The 24,540-nt window shown below is 40.9% G+C and overlaps 1 protein-coding gene across 2 annotated transcripts in view; it reads left to right on the forward strand.

Annotated features, from left to right (window-relative positions):
* Positions 1-24,540, forward strand: part of ASCC3 (activating signal cointegrator 1 complex subunit 3) — a 213,211-nt gene that overhangs the window by 12,347 nt on the left and 176,324 nt on the right. For both annotated transcript variants that reach the window (XM_081904600.1, XM_081904601.1), the window contains exons 4-8: positions 242-825; positions 10,236-10,356; positions 11,559-11,766; positions 13,912-14,053; positions 16,177-16,302. In XM_081904600.1, coding sequence (XP_081760726.1) covers positions 242-825; positions 10,236-10,356; positions 11,559-11,766; positions 13,912-14,053; positions 16,177-16,302 — 1,181 coding nt within the window. The remainder of the gene's footprint in view (positions 1-241; positions 826-10,235; positions 10,357-11,558; positions 11,767-13,911; positions 14,054-16,176; positions 16,303-24,540) is intronic.

A 24,540-nucleotide genomic window follows, 5' to 3' on the forward strand; every position in this document is an offset into this window, starting at 1 on the left:
TGGCAGCTTATTAGCTCTGTATAAAGTGTAGATTGGATCTAATGGAATATCATTGTTATTTGTCAAATTCCTAGGATTTCAGTTCTTCAAAAGAGTTTTGTTCTTCAATTTACTGTATATTCTTGCTTTGTGTCCCTTACCTGATTGTCACAAAAATCATTCAAATATGGTGGTTGTATAAGGTAGCTGGTTTAAACTGTAGGTATTTATAACCTTTTCTGGGTTTCTTTTCTGTGAACAGTGGGATCTGAGAATGGTCAAGAAGCCATTGAAAGTGGTGCTGTTTTCCTTTTTAAAACATTTCACACAAAGGAATGTGTTGGTCATGAGGAAACGAAAGCCATCAAGCAGATGTTTGGGCCCTTTCCCTCATCCTCTGCGACGGAAGCCTGTGAAGCCACCTATCGGATTGCTTCTCATTTCACAGAAGATCAGCTAGCTGGCCTTCTGCAGATGACAGAAGACAAAAACGATGACAGAAAATTGTGTTTTGGTAAAAACATCGCGTTTTCCTTTGACATGTATGATTTGGATCACTTTGAAGAACTCCCAGTAAACGGGGAAATGGATGAACAGAAAGGTATTAGCTTGGATTTTAAGAAATTTCTAAATAACCATTTGGAACGTTTCCCAAATGGCTATGATGAAAGCTCTGGCATGAAGTCATTGGACAAAGTGGATGATTCTTTTCTGTGGTGTGAGGTTGGAAAGTACCTGAGTGAATCACTAAAAGAAACCCCTGGAGTCCCAACAACGGAGGATCTTTGCTGCACTTTGTATGAGATGCTAGCTTCGCATAAAAGTGGTGATGAGCTTCAGAATGAGGTACGGTATGCATAATGTTTTCGTTATTACCTTAAGTATCAGTGGCTTGGAACCAGAGCGTGCTTAAGTAGTGCCCCCTCGTGCTACCGCTGCATCTGTTCTCCCCATCCCCATAAGCCTGGCGTCATAGTTTTGCAGAATGGCATCATAATATTGGCAGTTTTATTCTTGGTTGCTTTCCTAATGGTTCTTAGCATGGAATTTGTATTTTACACAGCTACAGCGCATTGGGTTGACAATTTCACTGAGCTGTCCACTATCACCCCAAGGTCTTGTTGTTTGTCTGTGACTGCCAGTTCAGACTCCTAAGCATATAGGTGACTCGCTTGTCATTCAAGGGTCCAAACCACCTCTCTAGAGTCTAGACCAGGCTTCCTCAACCTCGGCCCTCCAGATGTTTTGAAACTACAATTCCCATCATCCCTGACCACTGGTTCTGCTAGCTAGGAATCATGGGAGTTGTAGGCCAAAAACATCTGGAGGGCCGAGGTTGAGGAATCCTGGTCTAGACAATCTTCTGCTACTAATGTATTTAATTGCTTTGTTTTGTCAGTGGTCTTTATGTTTTTAGGAATGTGCCGTCTGATTTCAAATGCACTTTCCTAAACCCTCTAGGACCTTGAGGGTCACATATGTGGTTTGGGGATGTGTAGTTCAAATTGGAGTCTCCCACCATTCTGTTACCATACTTCCTTTCATTGAATTGGTTCCTTTCCAAATTACAGGCATGTTACCATAGCTCCCTCTGCTGGAACTCGTTAACATACTGGTAAAAGAATTCCATTCAAAAATAAAAACTTCTTTCAAATCTTTATTTCCTTCTGTATCTGCTCTTGGTACCAGACTACAGTGGTACCTCGGATTAAGTATTTAATTCGTTCCAGAGGTCCGTACTTAACCTGAAACTGTTCTTAACCTGAAGCACCACTTAAGCTAATGGGGCTTCCTGCTGCTGCCACGCCACCAGAGCACAATTTCTGTTCTCATCCTGAAGCAAAGTTCTTAACCTGAAGCACTATTTCTGGGTTAGCAGAGTCTGTAACCTGAAGCGTATGTAACCTGAAGCATCTGTAACCCAAGGTACCACTGTACTTGTAATATGCATGTTGCTTGTAGTGTTGTCCTGTGAGGGTGTGTTTGTGTCCCAAACTGCAGTCAGAGAGATTGCCACAATGTGTCTCGGAACACTTATGGCAGGGTGAGGAGCTTAAAAACCCTTTCCCCTGTGTTTTTCTTTCTCCAATTGCTGAAAATCACCCCGACATTCCCCCCTCCCTCTGGTCCTGTTGCTTTTTGTTAAATCAGTTTACGGAATAACATTGTGTGGGGGTGTTTTCAAAGTCCCCAGGGAAAGATTACATATGATTTGGTGCTGCATGTAACTTGTCGCTCGCTTTTTCCTTGTAAGAAGAAATCATGTTGAATAGCTTTTCACAAGTGAAGGGGCTACTCTCATCTTTTCTGTTCATTCTTAGTGGATCCCATCTTATTTGTTGCTGCTGCTGCTGCTGCAAGATGCATTATAACTCCTCCAGCAGGCTAGCTAATGTGGTACCTCCAGATGTTATTGGAGAATAAATCCACCATCCCTAACCATTAGCCATGCTAGCTGGGACTGATTAGAGTTGGAACGCAGCCACATCTGGAGGGCACCATGTTGGCTATCTCTGCTTTACAGTGTGACTGACCTTCTGGGAATCCTCCACTAGTTACCCATTCTTGACAGTATTAAGCACAAACAGCTTTTAAGCCCTTTCTTGGCTTTTGCTATCTTTCCTGTTGTGTTGATATCCAGTAGAGTTTCCAAGTACTTGCTTACTTTAAGTAGCTCAAAACACCTTTATATTTTGCCCTCATGCTGGGAGACAGCACGCTGCCAGAACTTCCCTTACTGTGATGGCATCCATACATAAGCTGGGGTTGTCTCTTTCACTGTTGAATGTTGTATAATTGTTTCCTCTCGATTTAATTTCTGTATCCTGCTGTTTCTACAACATTTGTTTGGTTTGCCAAGTTGAGCTTACAAATACTATAAACAGAAAACATCCTCGTTTTGTATCTGTATTTTGCCTAGGACAATGGAACTTTGTACCACCACAGTACATAGTATAAACAATCATGGCTTCTGCCCTGCCCAAAATTGAGTATACTCATTTTTCACTGAAATTATTGAGATATGAGAGCATTAGTTTTATTTATTTATTTATTTAGCTTTATATATCTGGCAACTTTTGGGTCACATGTCTTTTTAGTATGCCAGAATCTCATCTGTTACTGAAATTAACCAGAGAAATTTGCACCATCAGCTAACAACGATTGTATATAAACATGGTGACCTTTGTGCAACAAGATTTTGGTACCTAGCCTTTTTCATAAAATTGTATAGGTTGGGTTATATCTAGCTAACTCAGAAATCGACATGCAGAAATCAGTGGACAAGTTAAGTTTGTTTGTTTTAGTGGGTCTATGCAGAGCATGATTTGGTTCAAATTGAATTTTGAATAAATGCACAATTAATTGTTACTGTTTTGAATATTATTGTGCTATTATCTTTCTTGGTGGGTCATGCAAACTGCTAATTTGAGTAATGCTTTTTGTTGAGTAGGGTAGAGAGCTCTGGGGATGAGTTTATGCAGGGGTGGGCAACCTAAGGCCCATGGGCCACAAGCAGCCCATGGGAGTCATTTAAGCAGCCCATGAGCTGCCCCCGAACCAAGTTGCCCGCTTGGTGTACTAAACCGGTGTAGTGTGGCACTGGGACTCTCTTCCGTGGTGTCGGAAATTGCGTCTGCGCATGCACAGACGATGAAAATCGTGTCTGTGCAGACACTGATGCCAGAAATTGTGTCTGCACAGACGCTGGAAATTGCGGGTGCATGCGCTCACAATCCAGCCCACAGAGGGATCTCCACTGCAGTGAACTGGTCCAGGCAAGGTAAACCTTGCTGACCCCTGAGTTTATGGGACTCATGGGGGGGGTGTCCAAAAAAAGTTTGGGAACTGGTGCTCCAGCTGCTACGGTTGAATGTAACTAATGTCTACTTTAAAAATAGTGGGCAGTATCAACATGTGATTTCTCCGTTTTTGTTTATTGGTGCCTCTCTTAATAGTTTCAGGTACTTTTATTATTAGATTTTTTCCCCTTTGAAGTGTTTGAGGTGCTTTGCTGTTCTTTGCCATTTTAAGCTTAACGTGCATGTGCAGAGAAAGTGTGTTTCACGGGCACATATTTTTGTCAGACACATTTTTCACAGACCTAAAGGTTTAAACCCAAATGAGATCTATGGGCTGTTTTGTATATTGAGCACTAAAGGGAAGAAATTGAATTCTTTTAAGTTTCCTTGCCTTGTTGCAATAAATTACTCTGTTTTTCAGATAAACTGAAGAACCAGAACATCTTCATGGATAAATATCTTCTGAATTACTGCCTAAATAGTGTACTGATTTTACTACAGATAGATTTATTTGCTGGGGTGGGACTTTTTGGGGATGGGGGAAGAATGTTCATTCAAGATGTGTTGCTGATAATTGGATATAGTGTGTTGGCATAGAGAGTATCACATTGCTGTTTACAAGAACTTTGTTAGGCCACTTTCTTTATTTTCCTGTTGCAGATGGGATGAATCGTGGCCCATTGAATAGATGTGATAAGAAGATTCTTAAGAGATTCATGCTTAATAAAGATTCATGCTTTATTGGGGGTATTCTCTACTAATCTCATTAAGTTGATGAGTTCTTAATTGGAACTGTGGTTTGGATCGAGAACACGTTAGTCATGCTTGGTCATGACTCACTTATTTTGCAGCCAACTCAATCTGTTTCAAGAGTTTTAAATGCTTTTGTTTTCTTTTTTGTGTTCTTTCATCACACCATCGAGGATAGGGAAGATTGAAAACTCAAATAAATACAGATTTACGGCAATGATATCTACATAATGTTTGTTTTTTTAAAAGAAAAACACATGGCAAAAGCCTCATAGTAATTTATAGTCCTGTTAATGGTAGCAGGTGGCGCTGTGGGTTAAACCACAGAACCTAGGGCTTGCTGATCAGAAGGTCGGCAGTTCGAATCCCCGCGACGGGGTGAGCTCCCGTTGCTCAGTCCCAGCTCCTGCCAACCTAGCAGTTCGAAAGCACGTCAAAGTGCAAGTAGATAAATAGCTACCACTCTGGCGGGAAGGTAAACGGCGTTTCCGTGTACTGCTCTGGTTCGCCAGAAGCGCCTTAGTCATGCTGGCCACATGACCCGGAAGCTGTATGCCGGCTCCCTCGGCCAATAAAGCGAGATGAGCGCCGCAACCCCAGAGTCGTCTGCGACTGGACCTAAAGGTCAGGGGTACCTTTACCTTTAACCTGTCTTTAGATTTCATAGGGTAATCTTTCATTGACTTAGGAGTGGACTCTGGGAGCAAACTCAAGTACAAGAATGCTAATGAGAACATTCTCAGTAAGTAACAATAGCTAAAAAGTCATGCCACTGTACAGTAAAGATGGGATGCTAATGAATGCCTAGGAGTAGATAGAAATATATTGTGTATTTTACTGCATAGCTACAAAGAGATCATGTCCATCTGTAGAATCTAGTGTGGTTGTGGCAATGTTTGTTGCCAGTTGGCTAATTTAGGTAGAGAATTATGGAGCTACTTCCAAATGTTTTGGACTACAACTGTCATTTGCTGATGGTAGTGCAAAACACCTTGAGGGCACCAGGCTGGGGAAGGCTTGAGCTAGATCTTCTATAGGGAAGTTTGTGTATTGACAGATTCTCCATATTACATACCCTTCTTCTGAGACTGATGGGGCCAAGTTCAAGACTTAACAGCCCAATGGGCCTTTAAAGATGTCTCCTTGCCTTTTCATTTTGGGAAGAGATCACACATTTGAATTTGATTACCCCTGAGAGCTAGCAGGCAAGGCCAGGAGGAAGTGTAGGTTGGAGTCTGTTGCAGGGGGAAAGGGGTTCATAAAGAGCACAGAGATATGGGCAAAACTCATAAGGAATTTCAGTGCTCCATGGCTGTTTTTTTTACTCTAATCTACTTTTAATCTGCTTTACAATTTACATTTAGCATTCTAAGCTTCTGGAATTAGGTTTAATGTAGATCAGCATCATCAAGTAAAGAAATGTATTCTGGTAGGAATGTATGATTTATTTACGTTTCATAGAATGCAAATTGTTTTAATACATGCCTATCTACAGTGTTTTTTTCTAATTTCAGAAAAATGTATGAAAATCTAGCATGCGCTGTTGTTTATAACAGTGGGGAAATTGGGTTTAAATTGTCCCGAAGCAGATGCTTCCAAATCTTACTCTGCAGCCCACCTCTGCTCCCTGCTGGCAAGCTGCTCTCCAATAGCATCCAAAGCTTAGTTTCTAGATATTAGCTGGTGCCCTTTCTCTCCCTCTAGATGAATCAACATGCAATGTTCCCAAATGCCTTCCAGCTGCTGCCTTTCTTCCTAGTTGAAACAGAACCAAAGGTTTACTTGGAGCGTTCGTATTGCAGCTGCTTTTTGTCCTACCATGAGCAAAGCTTCTGATCCACTATATAATCAATTGGTTTCTTCTGAAATGGTGGTGGCGGCATTTATAACAAACCTGACACTAAAATTAGGGTCTTGAAAAATGACATTTTTTTGCAAAAATAAGTAGAAGATTTTTAAAAGTTTATAACCTATATCTGTAAGTCACCAAAAGTTAATATTAATAGCAAAACTGAGGTTTTTTTTTTGTGTGTGTGTGTGGAAGAAAAAGTATCTATTAATAAACTAATAAACTATTAATAAACTATCTATTAATAATCTGTGCAATGAAGGCTATGCTTCATTTTATCCATTTTACTTCAGTCTTGGTCACATGCACTGTTGAACTGGAGTGTGTTGATATCAGTAACAACATCGTCATCGTCATTTAGTCGCGTCCAACTCTTCATGACCCCATGGACCAGAACACACAGGCACTCCTGTCTTCCACTGCCTCCCGCAGTTTGGTCAAACTCATGCTGGTAGCTTCGAGAACACTATCCAACCATCTCATCCTCTGTCGTCTCCTCCTTGTGCCCTCAATCTTTCCCAACATCAGGGCCTTTTCCAGGGAGTCTTCTCATGAGGTGGCCAAAGTATTGGAGCTTCAGCTTCAGGATCTGTCCCTCCAGTGAGCATTTAGGGCTGATTTCCTTAAGAATGGATAGGTTTGATCTTCTTGCAGTCCACGGGACTCTCAAGAGTCTCCTCCAGCACCATAATTCAAAAGCATCAATTCTTCGGCGATCAGACTTCTTTATGGTCCAGCTCTCATTTCCATACATCATTACTGGAAAAACCATAGCTTTAAGTATACGAACCTTTGTTGGCAAGGTGATGTCTCTGCTTTCTAAGATGCTGTCTAGGTTTGTCATTGCTTTTCTCCCAAGAAGCAGGCGTCTTTTAATTTCGTGAATGCTGTCACCATCTGCAGTGATCATGGAGCCCAAGAAAGTAAAATCTCTCACTGCCTCCATTTCTTCCCCTTCTATTTGCCAGGAGGTGATGGGCCCAGTGGCCATGATCTTTATTTTTTTGATGTTGAGCTTCAGACCATATTTTGCGTTCTCCTCTTTTACCCTCATGAAAAGGTTCTTTAATTCCTCCTCACTTTAATTCCTCCTCACAGTAACAACATAGTTCAACATAATCACAATCCTTCAGAAAGCTACTCTCGACTTCAGTTTCATTGTTGACTTGTGTGGACCGAAAAGAAGTAGAGCTTTCCCCCTCAGACATGAAGTGTCTCCTTTTGGTATTTTCATTCATGTGTTGAAGACGCATGGGAGATCTAATGGGGGTGGTCCTTAATGGTTTTAATAGTTCATTGTTGGACAGTGTCACAAGTACAGCTACGGTATGTTATATCTGCTGGCAAAGTTGACAGGGGTCCACACATCTCATATGTCTAAGGAGCATGTGATCATCTTGTGGTTCAAACAACCTTACACAAACAGGTTGGAATTGGCAGCGTAGGATGCCGACATGTGTCATGTCATCTTAAAGCTTCTAGTAGGACATACCTTTTACAGTTGCTATGCTTACAAGTTCAGTCGTGCGTAGAAATCCTTTGGCACATATGACTGAGTCTGGAAATGCAGCACTTATTCTGGACCCTGTTTTGTGTTGTCTTCCTCATGTAGCATTCCACCACACCTTCCCATCTCACATGTGGCCATATGAGACCTATATCAACTGGCAGATCTCCACACGTTACTTAGTAGCAAATGGGGTTGGGAATTTCAGTCTTTTAGTGGTTTGCTAGAACTGATGAAAATGGATGCAGATACAGTGGCTGAGATCCAAAGATCTGCTTTAGGTACACTTTTCCTTGTCTTCTTTTTCCCCCAGCAGACTTTCCTGCCATATGATGAGAAGCTGCTTTTTAAAGCCCCCAGGGTCTCAAACGTGGCTTGCTGGTTGCTGTTTGAAAAATAAAAGCTCAAAGATTTTTTGAGCATGCTGTGCTTTGGATCTTGATATATTTTCTTATATAAAATACAGTTGCTCTAGACGAGGGATAGCCAATATAGCACCCTCCAGATGTTACATTTGGTGCTTGACCACGCTGGCTAGGGCAGATGGAAGTTGGAAGTCTGAATAGCATATGGCGGCTGCTGAATTGGCTTTTCCTGATCTAGAACATCTGCCTATGGCCAGGAAGGTGATTTTCATATGCCATGGAAGGAATAATATCCAATGGTGTTCAGTATACAGGCGATGCAGTATAAAGGCAATAATTTCTCTTGTTTCTGAAAATGATTCTACCTATGTCACTTCATTCCAAACTTATCAAAATAGTGTCATGGTACTATTAATAATTACAGATTTACTGGGAGGGTTGCTTCATTTTAAAATGCGTAGTTCACGAGATTACTGTGATTCACTGGAGTTTTGATAGTGGAGTATCACAGCTTAACAATCTTAATTAATGTTAATCATACATTTTCTGACATGTTGCACAAAGGATTTCCATGCCTCTGTTTGTGTGAAAGGAGTGAAGGCTGTGGCAACTTTGCAGTATTGGAACAATCACTTCATTTGTGAAAGCCTGATCCATATGTGTCCTTTTATGTATGAAAAGGCAGTGTCAGTAATGGAAAAGGTAAAGGAAACCTTTGTGTTTCCTTTTTTAGGTGTAAATTTAACGTATTAAGTATGAATGTGCCAAATGTATATGTTTGGCAACCCTCAGCTTATAAGTAGAATCATAAAATTGTAGAGTTGGAAGGGACCACGAGGATAATGTAGTTCAACTCACTGCCGTGTAGAAATATTTTGCCCAATGTTGGGTTCAAACCGACAATCCTGGGATAGAGTCTCATGCTCTACTTCCCTCAGATCAGTTGACTTGTTACCAGGGATCAATTACCATTACTTCCATATAAATAGCCTGATTTAACTGAGAGGGGTTGTTGGCTGATCCTATGGGACATGTGCATGGTCGGGGGGGGGGAGGAGGAGGATTTCCTAGTAGTCTCCAGGCATTTTGTAATATTTTATGTGGAAGCTGGTGTGTTATATCTGGACATCACAATCACCCTCTGCTAAGGTCTGCTGCCATTTGCTAGTGGAATTTCCATTCTCCTTGCTCTGCTTGTTGAGTGCTCCTGTGGTCAGAAAAGGGAGGTGATTTTCACTGGTTTCCTCCCTACCTTCCCCCTGTTCCACCTTCTACAGCTTTCTGGAGGTTTTGTCAATCCTCTGCAGAACATTTGGGGTGGTGGGATTGGTGAAAAATTCCCCACTCTTTACCTGCAGGAATGTGTAGTAAATGGGGTTCAACTCTGAATCTGGCCTTATGCTTTTAGCTATACTGGAAAGCAGTGTGTGTGTGTGTGTGTGTGCGCGCGCGCTACTCGTTAAGTCTGGATTACCATTTATACATTACAGATCAACTGTTCTGCCAACAGAACTGATATTGTGTCAAGAAAGTCTCTCTTTTTTTTAATGCCTTGATTGATCTGGACTCATCTCCCAGCACTAATCAGAAAACTAGTGTGAACTTGGGTTTCCATGTGTGAATCATCTTTTGGATTGGATTCTGCATAATATCCCTCGTAAGCAGTCAGTTTTGTCAGTGCTGAGAGCAGCCGCCATCTGCATGCTTGCTGCTTGATAGCGTGTTGGATCTATTTGTGTAAACGGACAGAAACTTTCACTCTTGAAAATCAGCTTTTGGGGGGCATCCTTCAATGCAGCCGCAGAAGTATCCTCCACACACAGCAGCAGCATAGGTGATAATGGGTCGTGGGAGCTCCACATGTTCTTAGCCTTCTTGATCACAGCTTAGTGCCTGGAAGTTGTGAACAAGTACAATTCTGTAATGTATATTTCATCCAATAATTGATAATACTAAGACAATGGCTTTTCCTTCCATTTCTTTAGTTGTTTGAACTGCTAGGACCTGAGGGATTTGAACTCATAGAGAAACTCCTGCAGAACAGATCAACAATTGTGGAGAGATCTTTCTCGGGACCAAATGATTATAAGCTGCAGGCTCTGCAAGGTAAAGTAATAGCACACAGGGTTTTTACTAGTTGCATGGCTTAATTCTTGGTTAAAAACTTAGCAACACCACTCACACAGGGGAAAGAGGTGGCCATGGGTATGGATGGCATCCAGACATCCACCTTATTTTAGTGTGTATTTTTTAAAAAAATAAACACATTTTCTAATTTGAAAAGCTGAATACAATAACTTGAGATCACAAATTTATTCTTCAATTTTTCCCCTTTTCCAAGTTCATAGTTTTAGTAATTTTTTTTAAAAAAAAACTTATCTGAAGGTCAGCAATTATTAGTGGGTTTGCTGTAACTCCACAGTTAAGTGTATATAGTTTCATAGTGAGGGAGAGTACACACAATCACATCTCAGCTTAATAGGTTGAAACACGATGGAGCCTCTTCTCCCCTTGCATGAGCCTGAAAACTAGAAAGTCTCCCTGTAACTATAGTTTTAATAGTTTGAAAGAAATAGAGAAACTATTATTGGCAAGCTTTGGAACGGGCTATTGGGAACAGACTGCTTTTAATGAAAGGGATGGTGCCATGCTGGTTTTTTTTTTTTTGTAATTATCAGTATGTTTTTAATAAAGATATTCTAAATTTATTAAAGTCTAATTCTTATTTAATAATTGCTTTTTCTGTTGTTGTTTTTTGCTGCTTTAAGGCCCTTTGAGGGGAAAAGGTAGGGTATAAAGAAACAACAACACCAAACCAAGCTATTAAACCATGGTTGTCTTAATTTCCTAGTTTATTCTGAAGCTATTAATCATAGTTTCCTAGTTTTGATTAAACTAGGAATAGGAAGCCTTGCTGATTAGTTTGATGACTCCTGTAAATGAAGGAGTGAAGGGGCTGTGTATGCAGCCAAAAGGCTTGTTCTTATCTCAGTTTATTAAGCTAAGATTCAGTCATTCAAGTGAGGTTGAATGTGTTGTGGAAAACAAGCTGGTTATACTGTATCCACTTCCTTCCTTACCCCAGTGCTAATTATTTCCCAGTATGGGAGGTGAACTGAATGTTTCAGAATGTGTCAAGTAACTTAATAATATTTTGAAATCTAAAAGCATTCTCAAAAGAAAGCTCCCCCCCCCCAACTTTTAAAAATAATGTTCCAGGCTACTTAGAAATTTAATAACTTTGCTTAAAAACTCACATTGCAGACAGCATGATGCTACAAATAGCTGTACCCTTTTCCATGTTGCAGAACAGTTCAGGAAGCTCGCTGGAGAAAACACTAAGCCCAACTATGGTTGTCAAGTAACAATCCAGTCTGAACAAGAGAAGCAGTTAATGAAACTATGTCGTCGTGAAGAAAAGCGGAATGCCCGGCGAGAAAAACGAACTGGGGAGGATGGAGACGTTTTTGTCGATGGAGGAATGTGCTTTGATCCCAAAGAGCTCCGCAGTCAAAGGTAATAAATGCCATCAGTGGAAAAATGCTGTTCTTGTTAACTTTGAATGTATAGTAAGCGTTTGTTCTCTCATAGTGCATCTTTAGGGATTAGATAGACCTGACCTTCAGGGCATGTTTTATTATAACTACAGATTATTTTTGGTATGAAACAAAAGAGCAGGGATCTGCCTAATTACATTCTCCACAGTCTAACCCACACAGGTTAGAGGTAAAGAGGCAAAGGGCACCCTATCATTCTTGGGTACTGTCCATTTAGTTTAAAACATAAAAGGTCTATATTAAGTGTATTAAAACCATCTGTCTCATCATTAGATCAGTCCTTTTTCACATTGCCATTGTATTATGGATGAGGAGTGGGGCGTGCAGAAAGCTTGATAACAATGTTTGTTTATTTCTAAAATAGGATGTAATTAGACAGGTACATTAGTGGAAGGAGAGTGGTAAGAGTGGATGATCCCTTCCAATAGTAAAAAGACTTTGCATCAGTGCAGAAAGGAATGGGAGCTGGAATGGCCCTCACTTTGCCCCTATATTTGTTGGAACCATCCCATTTTAGGGCTTGCACCACTGTGCTGCTGGGGGCAGAGGATTGTCTGCTCTGGTGGCAGAGGATTGTCCTTGGCCCCTAACTCTTGCTTGCTAGCGAGAGATGGATGCTAGCTGGCTGTCAAAACACAGCTGCACTCTCTTCCTTGTTTAAGCTAAGCCTGCCTCTTGCTTGAAAATCACCTGAGCTTCCCTCCAGTCCAACTGTGAGTGGAACAGCTGACCCTTGCCAGCTCCTTTTTCTTTGTTGAAGGAAGAACCCCCTCCCCTCTTTAAAAGATGTTGCCAGGCTTCTTGCATATGCCAGAAAGCAAGTGGGGCATGTCCTTTAATGGGCAGGCTGCGTCCTTTACTCTGTACAAGTGGAGAATATAAAGGGTATGAGAAAGATGAGGTGGTGAGAGAAGGTGAGGAAATACAGTGGAGGAAGTGAGGGAGAAAGGTGTCAGGGGGGCAATGAAGGTTGGGCTACAATTAGAGACTCGTCAGGGAACAGTAAGGTGTGTAATAATAAAGCCAAAAGCTTTTTCTTCTTTCCATTGTTTTTTCTACTTCCCTTGCCCCTTCAACCTTTTCTCCAACCCCGTATGTACCCGTTGAGTGGAAATTTCTGGGCTATTCACCCTTTGATCACCACCTTAATTAAGACGAGCACCATTCATTATTTACTTCCTGAAGCAAGAGCTCTTGGTTTGACCAGCATTTTGCAATCTTCTTTTCCACCCAACTCCTCTCCTTGCACAGTGTTGGGTTTAGCATATTACACTTTGCTTACTTTTTACTCATCAGTATTTTGGTGCAAGTAATATTTTAGCTTAGATGCTATATGAGTGATAGGTCTCCATCTTTCTCCACCGTAAATTTTTATTCTCAATCTTCTTCTCCCATCTATAAAAGCTGCTCAGTGTGTGAATTGGCCCAAGTTTCTTGCAGGCTCCCGACTGGCTTTTTTGTGGTTTGTCAGGGTCAACATTCAAAAAAATGTTCTTGGGAACTATTGTGCCTTTGTCTGATATACCAGGAGTGAATCACCCATCGGCATGGAATGCTGGCCGATGGGGGCAGGGGCAGGAACAAGAAACAAGAGGGGAAATGAAATGGTGCATCCTGCAGGAGGGCAAAAATGGCTGCTAGTCCTACCTACTGTAACATTTTGTTTCAGGTCACACTTGTTCTCTTTTGAATATTTATTTTGAAGCTGAATTTGCTTGGTGGGAGGAAGGTTCCATGTGAATTCGCCTAAGCAGTCAGCTTTGGGTGTTAGTCTCCTTTGTAGAAAGCTGAATTTAATTGAAACTTCAAGCTGTATACCTACTTAAAAAGAAAAAGAAAAGATGGAAAACCAGTAGATAATTTTAAAAAACCACTCCCAAACAGGTTGTGAAAAGTTATTCTATATTGATATGTTTACTGAATTAAAAAGCAACTGAGAGAAATTTCATAGTTCCTGTGTGTTTCAATAGGAGGTTCATTCATTTTATACTACAGGTTTGCTCAAGTAAAAGGTATTTCTAACAACTGTAATACACGTAAATGTTTTGCTGAGTTTGCATGATATAACCTCTTGATTATAATGTGGTTTATTTTGTGATTACAGAGAACAAGCGCTTTTGAACGCCCGCACAGCGCCAGTGCTGGGCAGACAGCGAGACACAGAATTTGAAAAAATTCATTACCCTCACGTTTACGACTCTCAAGCTGAAGCTAGGAGAACCTCAGCATTTATTGGAGGATCAAAGGTATGCTTTGGGTGTTTGTTTCTAAATTCTGCATTTGAGGGAGTATGAAACTTGTTTAAAACCATTTGTATATTAAAAAGAAAGACATTTTCCAACTCAAAGGAGGCAATAATTTGACTTCACGTTGATTTAATAATATTTCCCCCTATTCAATGAACACTTGCATGTTTGGTAATCTTGGTGACAGCCAGAAGTCACTTATTCCAGAGAGATCCTGCTGAATTCATTGCCATTAGTTCCACTAAAGTGGTTTTGAGGTCTTGGCAGCCTCTGCCATACTCAGCTGTTTTTCTTAGAATATTGAAAGTGGAACAATCCTCTTAAGGACTATTGGTGGGATTATATATACAATGGACCACCCAGCAGTTAAAGACATTGCTACAAGCTTTCACATTATGGTTGTGAATTAAAGTTGTTCCTGAGTGGAGCTGGTTTTGGTGGCTCTCAGGTTACAGCATTTCAAGTCTTTCCCAGCTGAAACAGTGCAGAATGCATTCGTCCTCCAAATCCAGCCTTTGGATTTAGAGCTCCATGTTAATTAGAAACAAGCACTGTTCTGTAGCTCCTAGCCATGGGTAAGAGATCGGGCAAGTGTCCCATGCTCGCACTTTCTCTCCTTTGATTTCGCATGTGATTTCATGCCATACCATCTGTGTTTCAATATAGGTGTGATTGGCTTTTAGGTAGAGTTTGAAAACACATCTGCAAACCTTGCTTAAAGGGTTGGTAGAGAAATTTTGTTGGCCGTGAAATTTTCTTGGCATTACAATGGGGGGCAGGGGAAAAGTTGTGGGGGGAGGAGAGAGAAAGATATGAGGCAGTGTGAAACCTACAGCATGCCTCCAAATGTGGTTTGAAAGAGAGAGAGAGAGAGAGAACACAAAACAGCTCAAGAGCAGCCCAGCTGGATCAGATCAGTGGCCCATGTATCCCAGCATCCTGTTATCGCAGTGGCAAACCAGATACCTCTGGGAAGCCCCTAAGCAGGATCTGAGCACAACAGTTCGCTTCGCACATGCGATATCCAGCAACTGACATTCAGAGGCTTAGACCATCAGCCAGTAGTGATGGAACAAAACCATCATGGTTAGTAAGCAGTGGTAGCCTTTTCCTTCCCGAATTCCTCTTTCAGCACCATCTAAGAGAAGATACTATGAAACAGGACATGCAGGTGATCTAGGACTTTGTGCTTTGAAATAGACTTCTCTGTAAATAAATAAGCCCGTGGCAATATTTTTAAAGTAGTGGTCAGTTTAATGAAAGATGCTTACTGATTCTGTACCTTTTCCTTTGTGGCACAGAACATGTCCACCAGTAGCTTGAATTAAGTAATATGAAATTTTTGTAGTTCAAGCTCTTTTCCTAATAGAATTAATAAATCTGGTTAGCTTAACTGGTCACTACCACCCAAAATGCAAGCGTTTAAAACATGTATTGCAACTGCTTTGAAGGTGTGTGGTTTTTTACAATCAAGCGGTATATACATTTCATGAAATAAACAGCAAGAAACAAAATACCTTGCGGATGCACATTTTTTGTAATCATCAGTATGACTTTCTCCAAACCACTTACTCAGTTTCTGGGCTGCTTACACATTTTTTGCCGCTTGGAAAATAACTTCACTTTGTATTTCTACATTCCAAGAGGATATCTTTAATCAAGATTAAATCAAATTATAAGCAGAAGCCTTTCTCTGGAATTAATATAATTGAAGTAATGAAATAAATAACAGCATACAGATTCAATTTTACCATGATTTCCATAAAGATTTAATTGATGTTCTATATACATTTTTGATCTCTCTCTTTCCTCTAGAAGGCTTACTTTGAAACCTTCATGTAAAACTGGGTTGTTGTTGTTTATTTGTAAAACCGCCAAATAATCCCCTAAAGCTCACTAAAATCTGTAGTGGAGATGGGACTGATTTCCCCCCATGGAATTCCAGGAACTTGTTTTGCTTAATTTTTGCTACTTTGTGCTTTTTGATGCTAGCTGTGTTATTTCCGGACTCTGTTCAAACTGATTTTTACCTGTTTGTGGAAGGGAATCAAAACATTATTTATTCAGCTAATTATTTTTAAGTTGTTTTCCCCCCTTTCTTTTCTCCTGCTTAATTTTCACAGATGCTTCTGCCAGAAGGTATTGAGAGAGAAAATAACAAAATGTACGAAGAAGTAAAGATCCCTCACACCGAACCGATGCCTATTGGTTTGGAGGAAAAACCAGTTTACATTGACGATTTGGATGAGGTGAGGAAAACTTAACTTTTGTGGTGTGCTATGGAACATGTATACAAACTTTTGTTCCATTGTATCAGTATATAATCAGGCGTGTTTGAAAGAAAAAGATAAATTCAGTTTTTGTGTGGTTTAATATTGATATCAGGTTGGATCAAGGATTGTTTTGGATAAGGTGCACGTCACTGAGCACCCCACCCCATTCCACCCCCATTCGCTATCCCATCCCACATCTCTCACTGTCAGCACTCAACAGTGGATTTTTTTGCAGGCACAGAAGGTTGCAGTGGGGACGAAAGGGCAAGAAGGCCCCATTGTGCAAGCCCAACTTTCTTTGAACTTCTCTTGATTCAAGCCATAGTGTTCTCACATGTTCTAACACTTTACAGCATGGCATAAGTAGAAAAAAGACAAATGCTTGCTTTTATTGGGTGGGGTGGCAAAGGCGGTAGAAGATCAAACCCAAGATCACTCTGGTCAGTGACAGAAATAAATCAATTCATTCATTCAAGATGGAAGAAACAGGAAGAGAATATAGTAATTATTTATAGACCGTAATTTTGTTATCTTTAGTTGAAAACTTGATAATGTAATCTGCCTTAACCCTCTGTCAATACATAATCTTTAATCAGTCTGGATGCGGGTGTCTGTGTGTCAAATGCATGCTACAAAAACCAGAAAATTAAATTATTTCAAGGGTAGGTAATAAGCATGACATAATGTGCAAGTTAAAGAATTATGCCTTCATTGAGAATTTTCTTTTTTCCAGCAATGCACCATAGTTGCAAATAAGAAATTTGGGTTGGCAATACCCCACAATGTAAAGTATAAACGACTACAAAAACATACATAAAATAGTTATGATGAAAAAGGCAGGTTTTTCACAAGGAGGTTTTAACTGGAGGTGGGGGCACAGAGATTAATTTTGTTTGTAAAAAGGCTTTGTAAACCTGTGGGATACTGTTGACCCCTGATACTGTTGGTCGAGATATTAAGGGATTTGTCTGTTGGGAAAATAAACAGTTTCCCCTCTGTGCTCCTTTGCTGCAAGAAATGGCAATAAGAGGTTCTGGTTTAAGTATTTGTAGACATGAATTAACTAGCAAGCTACATTTTGGACAGTTTCTTTGACACCTAGCACCTTATGTGTATAGTTTTTGAGTTTCTTTTTTCATTTCACTAGTACTAAAACTAGTGAAGAATAAATCTAGCTGTAAGAATAAATCTAGATTTTCCTCAAGATTTGGGATGGTGAGGCTGGATTGCTACATGGTAATTTATGGTGGGATGTTGAGAACATGAAGTTATGAAGTGAGCCACAGAAAAGTATAATATTGGGGGGGGTACATTTGAACTCCAGCTGTTTGTGAGACACTACAAGCTAGTCTTAAGAGGCAGAGATGTAACCAAGACAACCACTGGACAGGAATTTAAATCCTTTTCTCTCTGATTCAGGTCATACACTTCTTTTTTTCTACATACCTCTCTTTTTATTGCACTAATTATGCAATAATACAGAATGTTTGATGTGGACTCTTTCTAGCATTAGCTTTTGGGCATCATCCAGCAAATGTTTAGCACTTTGGGCTCTCTGATTTCACTTAGAAAAGCACAAGTGCTTAATTTTGGTTACACAATGCCCAGTAGGTGGTAAAACGACATCTGTCAACTGGTTTTCAATAGATTCCAATGGCAGATGGAAAACTGAAATGATATGCCATAAGCCTTCAGAGCTAAAGGAGGTACATTATTGTACTTGTGACCTTTTCCTCTACGCTTCTCCCAACATTTTTATCCAGTGGAACATAGTCGTGTAAGCTGCTTGGTAGAAGTTGAGCTGGGATTTTTAGTACCCATTGCAGGATTTCATACTTTGGCAGAGTGCATCTCTTTTTTGAAAATTACATGTGATTTTGAAGTATTAGCATCATAGTAATTAAAAGGATGACCTTCACACATTTTGCTTAAAACGCAAAGGGTCCCTAGAAATATGCATGCGGTTGGATAACAGTTGATCTATAATGTTTTGAAACTTGTGGCTTCCAGTCCAGCCTGCCTTGAAGGCAGTCTCCACAACAGTGGGGGATCAGCAGACTAAAAAGGAAAATGGTTCAGTTTGCTAAGCTTTCCCATATAACATGCTACTTTATGCATCCCTGAAGTGTGTGCTTTTAAGGTATTAAAATCTTGCTTACTTGGGACAAAGAGAAGTTTTTTCTTTTCCTTTGCTGACCAAGTGAATGGTGGCCTGCCCTTCCTTCCACAGGTAATTTATGCTGCTTTTACAGGCCTAGTATTTGCCAGCCTGACAAAGCAGTGCAAAGCCCATGCTGCTGTTTCTCTAACATTTTGCCAGAGCATACTGCTGATATAATAATAATACAGTGGTGCCTCGCAAGATGAAATTAATTCGTTCCGCAAGTTTTTTCGTCTTGCGAGTTTTTCGTCTTGCGAAGCACGGTTTCCCATAGGAATGCATTAAAAATCAATTAATGCGTTCCTATGGAGACCGCTTGCCAGGCTGGTGGTGCGGAGAAGGGCTTTTCTCCCCACCGCAAGCCTTCAGCACAGGTCCGAGAACAGAGGGGAAGGCGCGCAGCGCTTCTCCTCTGTTCCCGGGACTTGCGGTGGGAGGAGGGTTTTTCCTCCCCACCGCCAACATTCAGAACAGCATTCTGAATGTTGGCGGTGGGGAGGAAAGCCCTCCTCCCACCGCAAGCCTTCAGGACAGGTCCGAGAACAGAGGGGAAGGCGCGCAGCGCTTCTCCTCTGTTCCCGGGACTTGCGGTGGGAGGAGGGTTTTTCCTCCCCACCGCCAACATTCAGAACAGCATTCTGAATGTTGGCGGTGGGGAGGAAAGCCCTCCTCCCACCGCAAGCCTTCAGGACAGGTCCGGGAACAGAGGGGAAGGCGCGCAGCGCTTCTCCTCTGTTCCCGGGACTTGTGGTGGGAGGAGGGTTTTTCCTCCCCACCGCCAACATTCAGAACAGCATTCTGAATGTTGGCGGTGGGGAGGAAAGCCCTCCTCCCACCGCAAGCCTTCAGGACAGGTCCGGGAACAGAGGGGAAGGCGCGCAGCGCTTCTCCTCTGTTCCCGGGACTTGCGGTGGGAGGAGGGTTTTTCCTCCCCACCGCCAACATTCAGAACAGCATTCTGAATGTTGGCGGTAGGGAGGAAAGCCCTCCTCCCACCGCAAGCCTTCGCCAGGCTTCGGAGGAGGTCCGAGGACAGTGGGGAAGACGCGCTGCACTTCCCCGCTGTCCCTGGAGATTTCCCTATGGGCTTTCGTCTTGCGAAGGAAGCCCATAGGGAAATTCGTTTTGCGAAGCGCCTCCAAAACGGAAAACCCTTTCGTCTAGCGGGTTTTTCGTCTTGCGAGGCGTTCGTCTTGCGGGGCACCACTGTAATAATAATAATAATAATAATAATAATTTATACATACATACATACCCCACCCATCTGGCTGGGCTTCCCCAGCCACTCTGGGCGGCTTCCAAAAAAATATTAAAATACTGTAATACGTCAAACATTAACAGTTTCCCTAAACAGGGCTGCCTTCAGATGTATTCTAAAAGTCTGGTACTTGTTGTTCTCTTTAACATCTGGTGGGAGGGCGTTCCACAGGGAGGGTGCCACTACCGAGAAGGCCCTCTGCCTGGTTCCCTGTAACTTAGCTTCTTGCAGTGAGGGAACCGCCAGAAGGCCCTCGGTGCTGGACCTCAGTGTCCGGGTAGAACGATGGGGGTGGAGACGCTCCTTCAGATATACTGGACCGAGGCCATTTAGGGCTTTAAAGGTCAGCACCAACACTTTGAAATGTGCTCGGAAACGTACTGGGATATGAAAGAAAGAGGTACTGTCAAGACTAGTCCTATTTCCTGTTCGGTAGGATAGCCAAGACTGGTTGTGTGGTAGTCTTTCTTAGCCTAATGCAAAGGTTTGTAGTGGTTTATCCTGGACTGGCCAAACTGCTGTGATGCTATTATGCCTTCCGCTATGCTCTTTCTTCCTCAAAAACAGAACGCTGTTGTGGTGCAAGCAAGGAGCCGGCAGGCAGAGGGTGATGTGTAGCATTGGAATGGGAGTGTGTAGGCCAGCATTTTGAAACTATTTACAGGGCTGCGATACAAGGTTAAACCTGTTCTCTTCACCGCACTTCTAAGGTTAAAGAAAGGCTTACCTAACACATCCATGTTGCTGATGAATGGCTCTACTGTTACCTAAAGTGGATGGCTGTGATAGGATTTATTTCCTTGTTTCATGTCATTTCCATTTTCTTTCACTTGCTGTAATTAATCGATGGCCTAAATATAAAAAAGTACATATTTTTCTTTGCATAATGGTTAGGAATGATTACAAAATCAATACCCTCATTTTCTTTCCGTAATGTTTTCTTGCTTTTATGGTTTTAGTTAATAAGCAGGGCTGGTTGAAGGCAGACATATTAATGTATAAATTTTACTTTTGACGTCACCCTTCAGGATGTTTTGACTGTTTCTTAGGTTCCCTTGAAGAATGAGGTCAATCATTATTGTTTTTTAGATATTTCATGAAAGCTTGACAGTAACTGATGTCTTTTGAAGAATATTGTTGCTGTGTGTGCAGCCATAACAACATTCTGTAGCAAAGCAAGCAGGAGGGGATAGGAGTGAGAGTGTACATTTTTTCTACCACTATTTTAATAACCTGGAAATCCTTACTATTGGTGCTCTGTCTGTCTGGTATTGGAAGAAATCCATTGGCATAACAGGGCAAGGAGGCAAGCTTTGATTCCCCTGCCTCCTGCATACCTCCACATCTCCTTAAAACTGTTCTGATGACAAAAGGAGCGCTGTTTGAAAGGTGGATATCATGCACTAGAGAAGTTCCTGAGATAACTGAACACTATCACTTTTTGGTATGGCAGGACTACTTGATTTTGAAAATGCAGAACAAGTTATTGTTTTTTTTTTTATATATATAATTTTTATTAGGTTTATAATATACAAAATTCAAATTCCAAATACATGTTTCCCTAAATCTAGTGGACTCCCCCCATCTTCCGGACACTGCATTCTCTGTAAAACCAAAACCTCAGCAATTTGTTGACTTATTTTAAACATAATAATATATCTTCCATTTTATCGTGATATCTGGTCTCTAAACATTTCAATCCGAATCCATTAATTTTTAGTTTCAACACAATAAAATTATTTCATTACACCACTTCTGTCTTGTTGTGCCTTATTTACCAATTCAAAGATTTACCGATACTGAAGCTATAATTTCCTAGAGAGAAGCATTTTTTAACATTCATACAACTTATAATGCTTTTTCAAATAGTCCTTAAATTTTTCCCAAACTTCCTCCGTTTCTTCTTCTCCCGAGTCTCGAATTCTGCCAGTCATTTCAGCCAGTTCCATATAGTCCATCAGCTGCGTCTGCCATTCTTCCAGTGTGGGTAGATTTTGTGTCTTCCAGTGCTTTGCCATCAAGATCCTTGCTGCTGTAGTAGCGTACATAAAGAAAGTTCTATCTTTCTTAGCCACCCTCTGGTCTACCATGCCCAGGAGGAAGGCCTCCGGTTTCTTGGGTAAGGTGAGTCTAAGCACCTTTTTTAGTTCATTATGTATCATCTCCCAGAAGGCCTTCACCTTCGGGCAGGTCCACCAGAGGTGTAGAAATGTCCCTTCCTCCTCTTTACATTTCCAACATTTATTATCAGACAGGTGATATATCTTTGCAAGCTTGACTGGGGTCATGTACCACCGGTATGTCATTTTCATAATATTTTCCTTCAAGGCACTACATGCCGTGAATTTCATTCCGGTGTTCCATAACCTTTCCCAGTCTTCAAACATAATGTTGTGCCCCAAGTCCTGCGCCCACTTTATCATGGAGGATTTAACAATCTCATCCTGTGTATTCCATTTAAGCAGCAAGTTGTACATTCTCGAAATTAACTTAGATTTTGGCTCAAGCAACTCTGTCTCTAGTTTCGATTTTTCCTCCTGGAAACCCACTTTTTTGTCCGCTTTAAAAACTTCCTGGATTTGAGCATAATGCAACCAATCTCGCACCTTGTTTTTTAACTTTTCCATACTCTGCAACCTCCATTTATCTCCAATTTTTTCAATTATTTCCCAATATTTAGGCCAATGGGCCTCCATATTGAGTCTTTTACGTGCTTTGGCCTCCATCGGTGAGAGCCACCTCGGAGTTTTACTCTCCAATAAGTCTTTATATTTTGACCAGACCATAAAAATTGCCCTTCTGACAATATGGTTTTTGAACGATTTATGAACTTTAACCTTGTCGTACCACAAATATGCATGCCACCCAAAAGCATTATCAAATCCCTCCAGGTCGAGGACATCGGTGTTCTCCAACAAAATCCAATCCTTCAACCAGCAGAGGGCTGCAGATTCATAATATAACTTCAAGTCCGGCAGGGCAAACCCCCCTCTTTCTTTCGCATCTGTTAGTATTTTAAACTTTATTCGGGGCTTTTTGCCCTGCCAGACAAATTTAGGCATATCCCTCTGCCATTTTCCAAAACATTCCACCTTATCCACGATCTGGAGGGCCTGAAACAAAAATAGCATTTTCGGCAAAACATTCATCTTTATAGCAGCTATTCTGCCCAACAAGGAAAGTTTCAGTCTTGACCATGTTTCCAAGTCTCTTTTGATCTCTGACCAACATTTCTCATAATTGTCCTTAAACAAATTCAAATTTTTGGAGGTCAGGTGCACCCCTAAGTACTTTACTTTTTTAACCACATTTAGTTCTGTTTCTTTTCTGAACTCCTCTATTTCAGTAGTTGTCAATTTTTTTGCTAAAACTTTAGTTTTTTGTTTATTCAGCTTGAATCCCGCCACCCGACCAAAGTCAGAAATTAATTCTAACGCTCTTTTAGTACTAGAGGCTGGCTCCTGTAATGTTAATACCAAGTCATCTGCAAAAGCTTTCAGTTTATATTGTTTCTCTCCGACCACAATTCCCTGTGTCAACCGGTCATTTCTAATCATGTTCAATAGCACCTCCAGGACTGAAATAAACAACAGAGGAGATAGAGGGCACCCCTGTCGTGTCCCTTTTTCAATTTTGAACTCCTCTGTCACCACGTTGTTTACTATCAATTTAGCTTTTTGTTCTGAATAAATTGCTTCTATTCCATTTTCAAACCCCCGCCCTACTCCCATCCTTTCCAAATTTTTCTTCATAAACATCCAAGAAATGTTGTCAAAGGCTTTCTCCGCATCAATAAAGATCAACACCGCTCTTGTATTTGAGTTAATCTGTAAAAATTCCAAAATGTCAATGATGTTTCTTGTGTTGTCAAATAAATGTCTGCCAGGGAGAAAGCCTGCTTGGTCCTTATGAATCACTTCATTTAATACTTTCTTAAACCTGCTTGCCAGAATGTCTGCAAAGATTTTGTAATCCACATTTAGGAGTGAGATAGGACGGTAGTTTTTAAGTTGAGTTTTTTCAGTTTCTGATTTTGGTATCAACGTGATGAAAGCTTCTTTCCACGTTTCCGGTGCCTTCCTCCCCTCCATAATCTGGTTACAAACTTCCAACAATGGTTGTATCAATGAATCCTTCAATGCCTTATAATATTTGGAAGTAAGTCCATCAGGTCCCGGAGACTTGCCCAGTTGGAGGTTCTGAATGGCGCATTCAATTTCTTGGATTGTAATATTACAGTTCAGGGTTGCTCTCATTTCCTGGGGTATTTTTTGTAATCCATTAGTTGTGACAAATTGGTCCACCTCCGAGCCTTTTTGTGGCCTTTGTGAATAAAGTTCTTTGAAATATCTCTGGAAACACTTTCTAATTTCCTCGGGTTTCTGAACCATTCTCCCTTCAATCTCTAGATTTGTAACTGTATTAAGCTTTTGTCTCTTTTTCAACTGCCAAGCCAACAACTTCCCGCACTTATTAGCAGATTCAAAGGATCTTTGTTTCATTTGTTTAATTTTCCATTCCACCTCTTGATTTATCAGTTTCGAATATTGTGCCTGGAAAAACTTCACTTCTCTCAATACTTCCTTTGATTTAGGCCTGGATCTCAGTTTTTTCTCTCCTTCTCTTATTTTCTCCAAAATCTTCTCCTTCTTTTCATTCCAGAGCCTTTTTTTAATCGTGTTCTGCTGTATTAGAAACCCTCTCATAACTGCTTTACTTGCGTCCCAGATTGTTCTTTTTTCCACATTTGTCTTTAAGTTTATTTCAAAATAGTCCTTTAAAACTTTTTGGGCCT

This window comes from Podarcis melisellensis (genome assembly GCF_964234715.1).
Source record: "Podarcis melisellensis genome assembly, chromosome: 3".
Taxonomy (NCBI): domain Eukaryota; kingdom Metazoa; phylum Chordata; class Lepidosauria; order Squamata; family Lacertidae; genus Podarcis; species Podarcis melisellensis.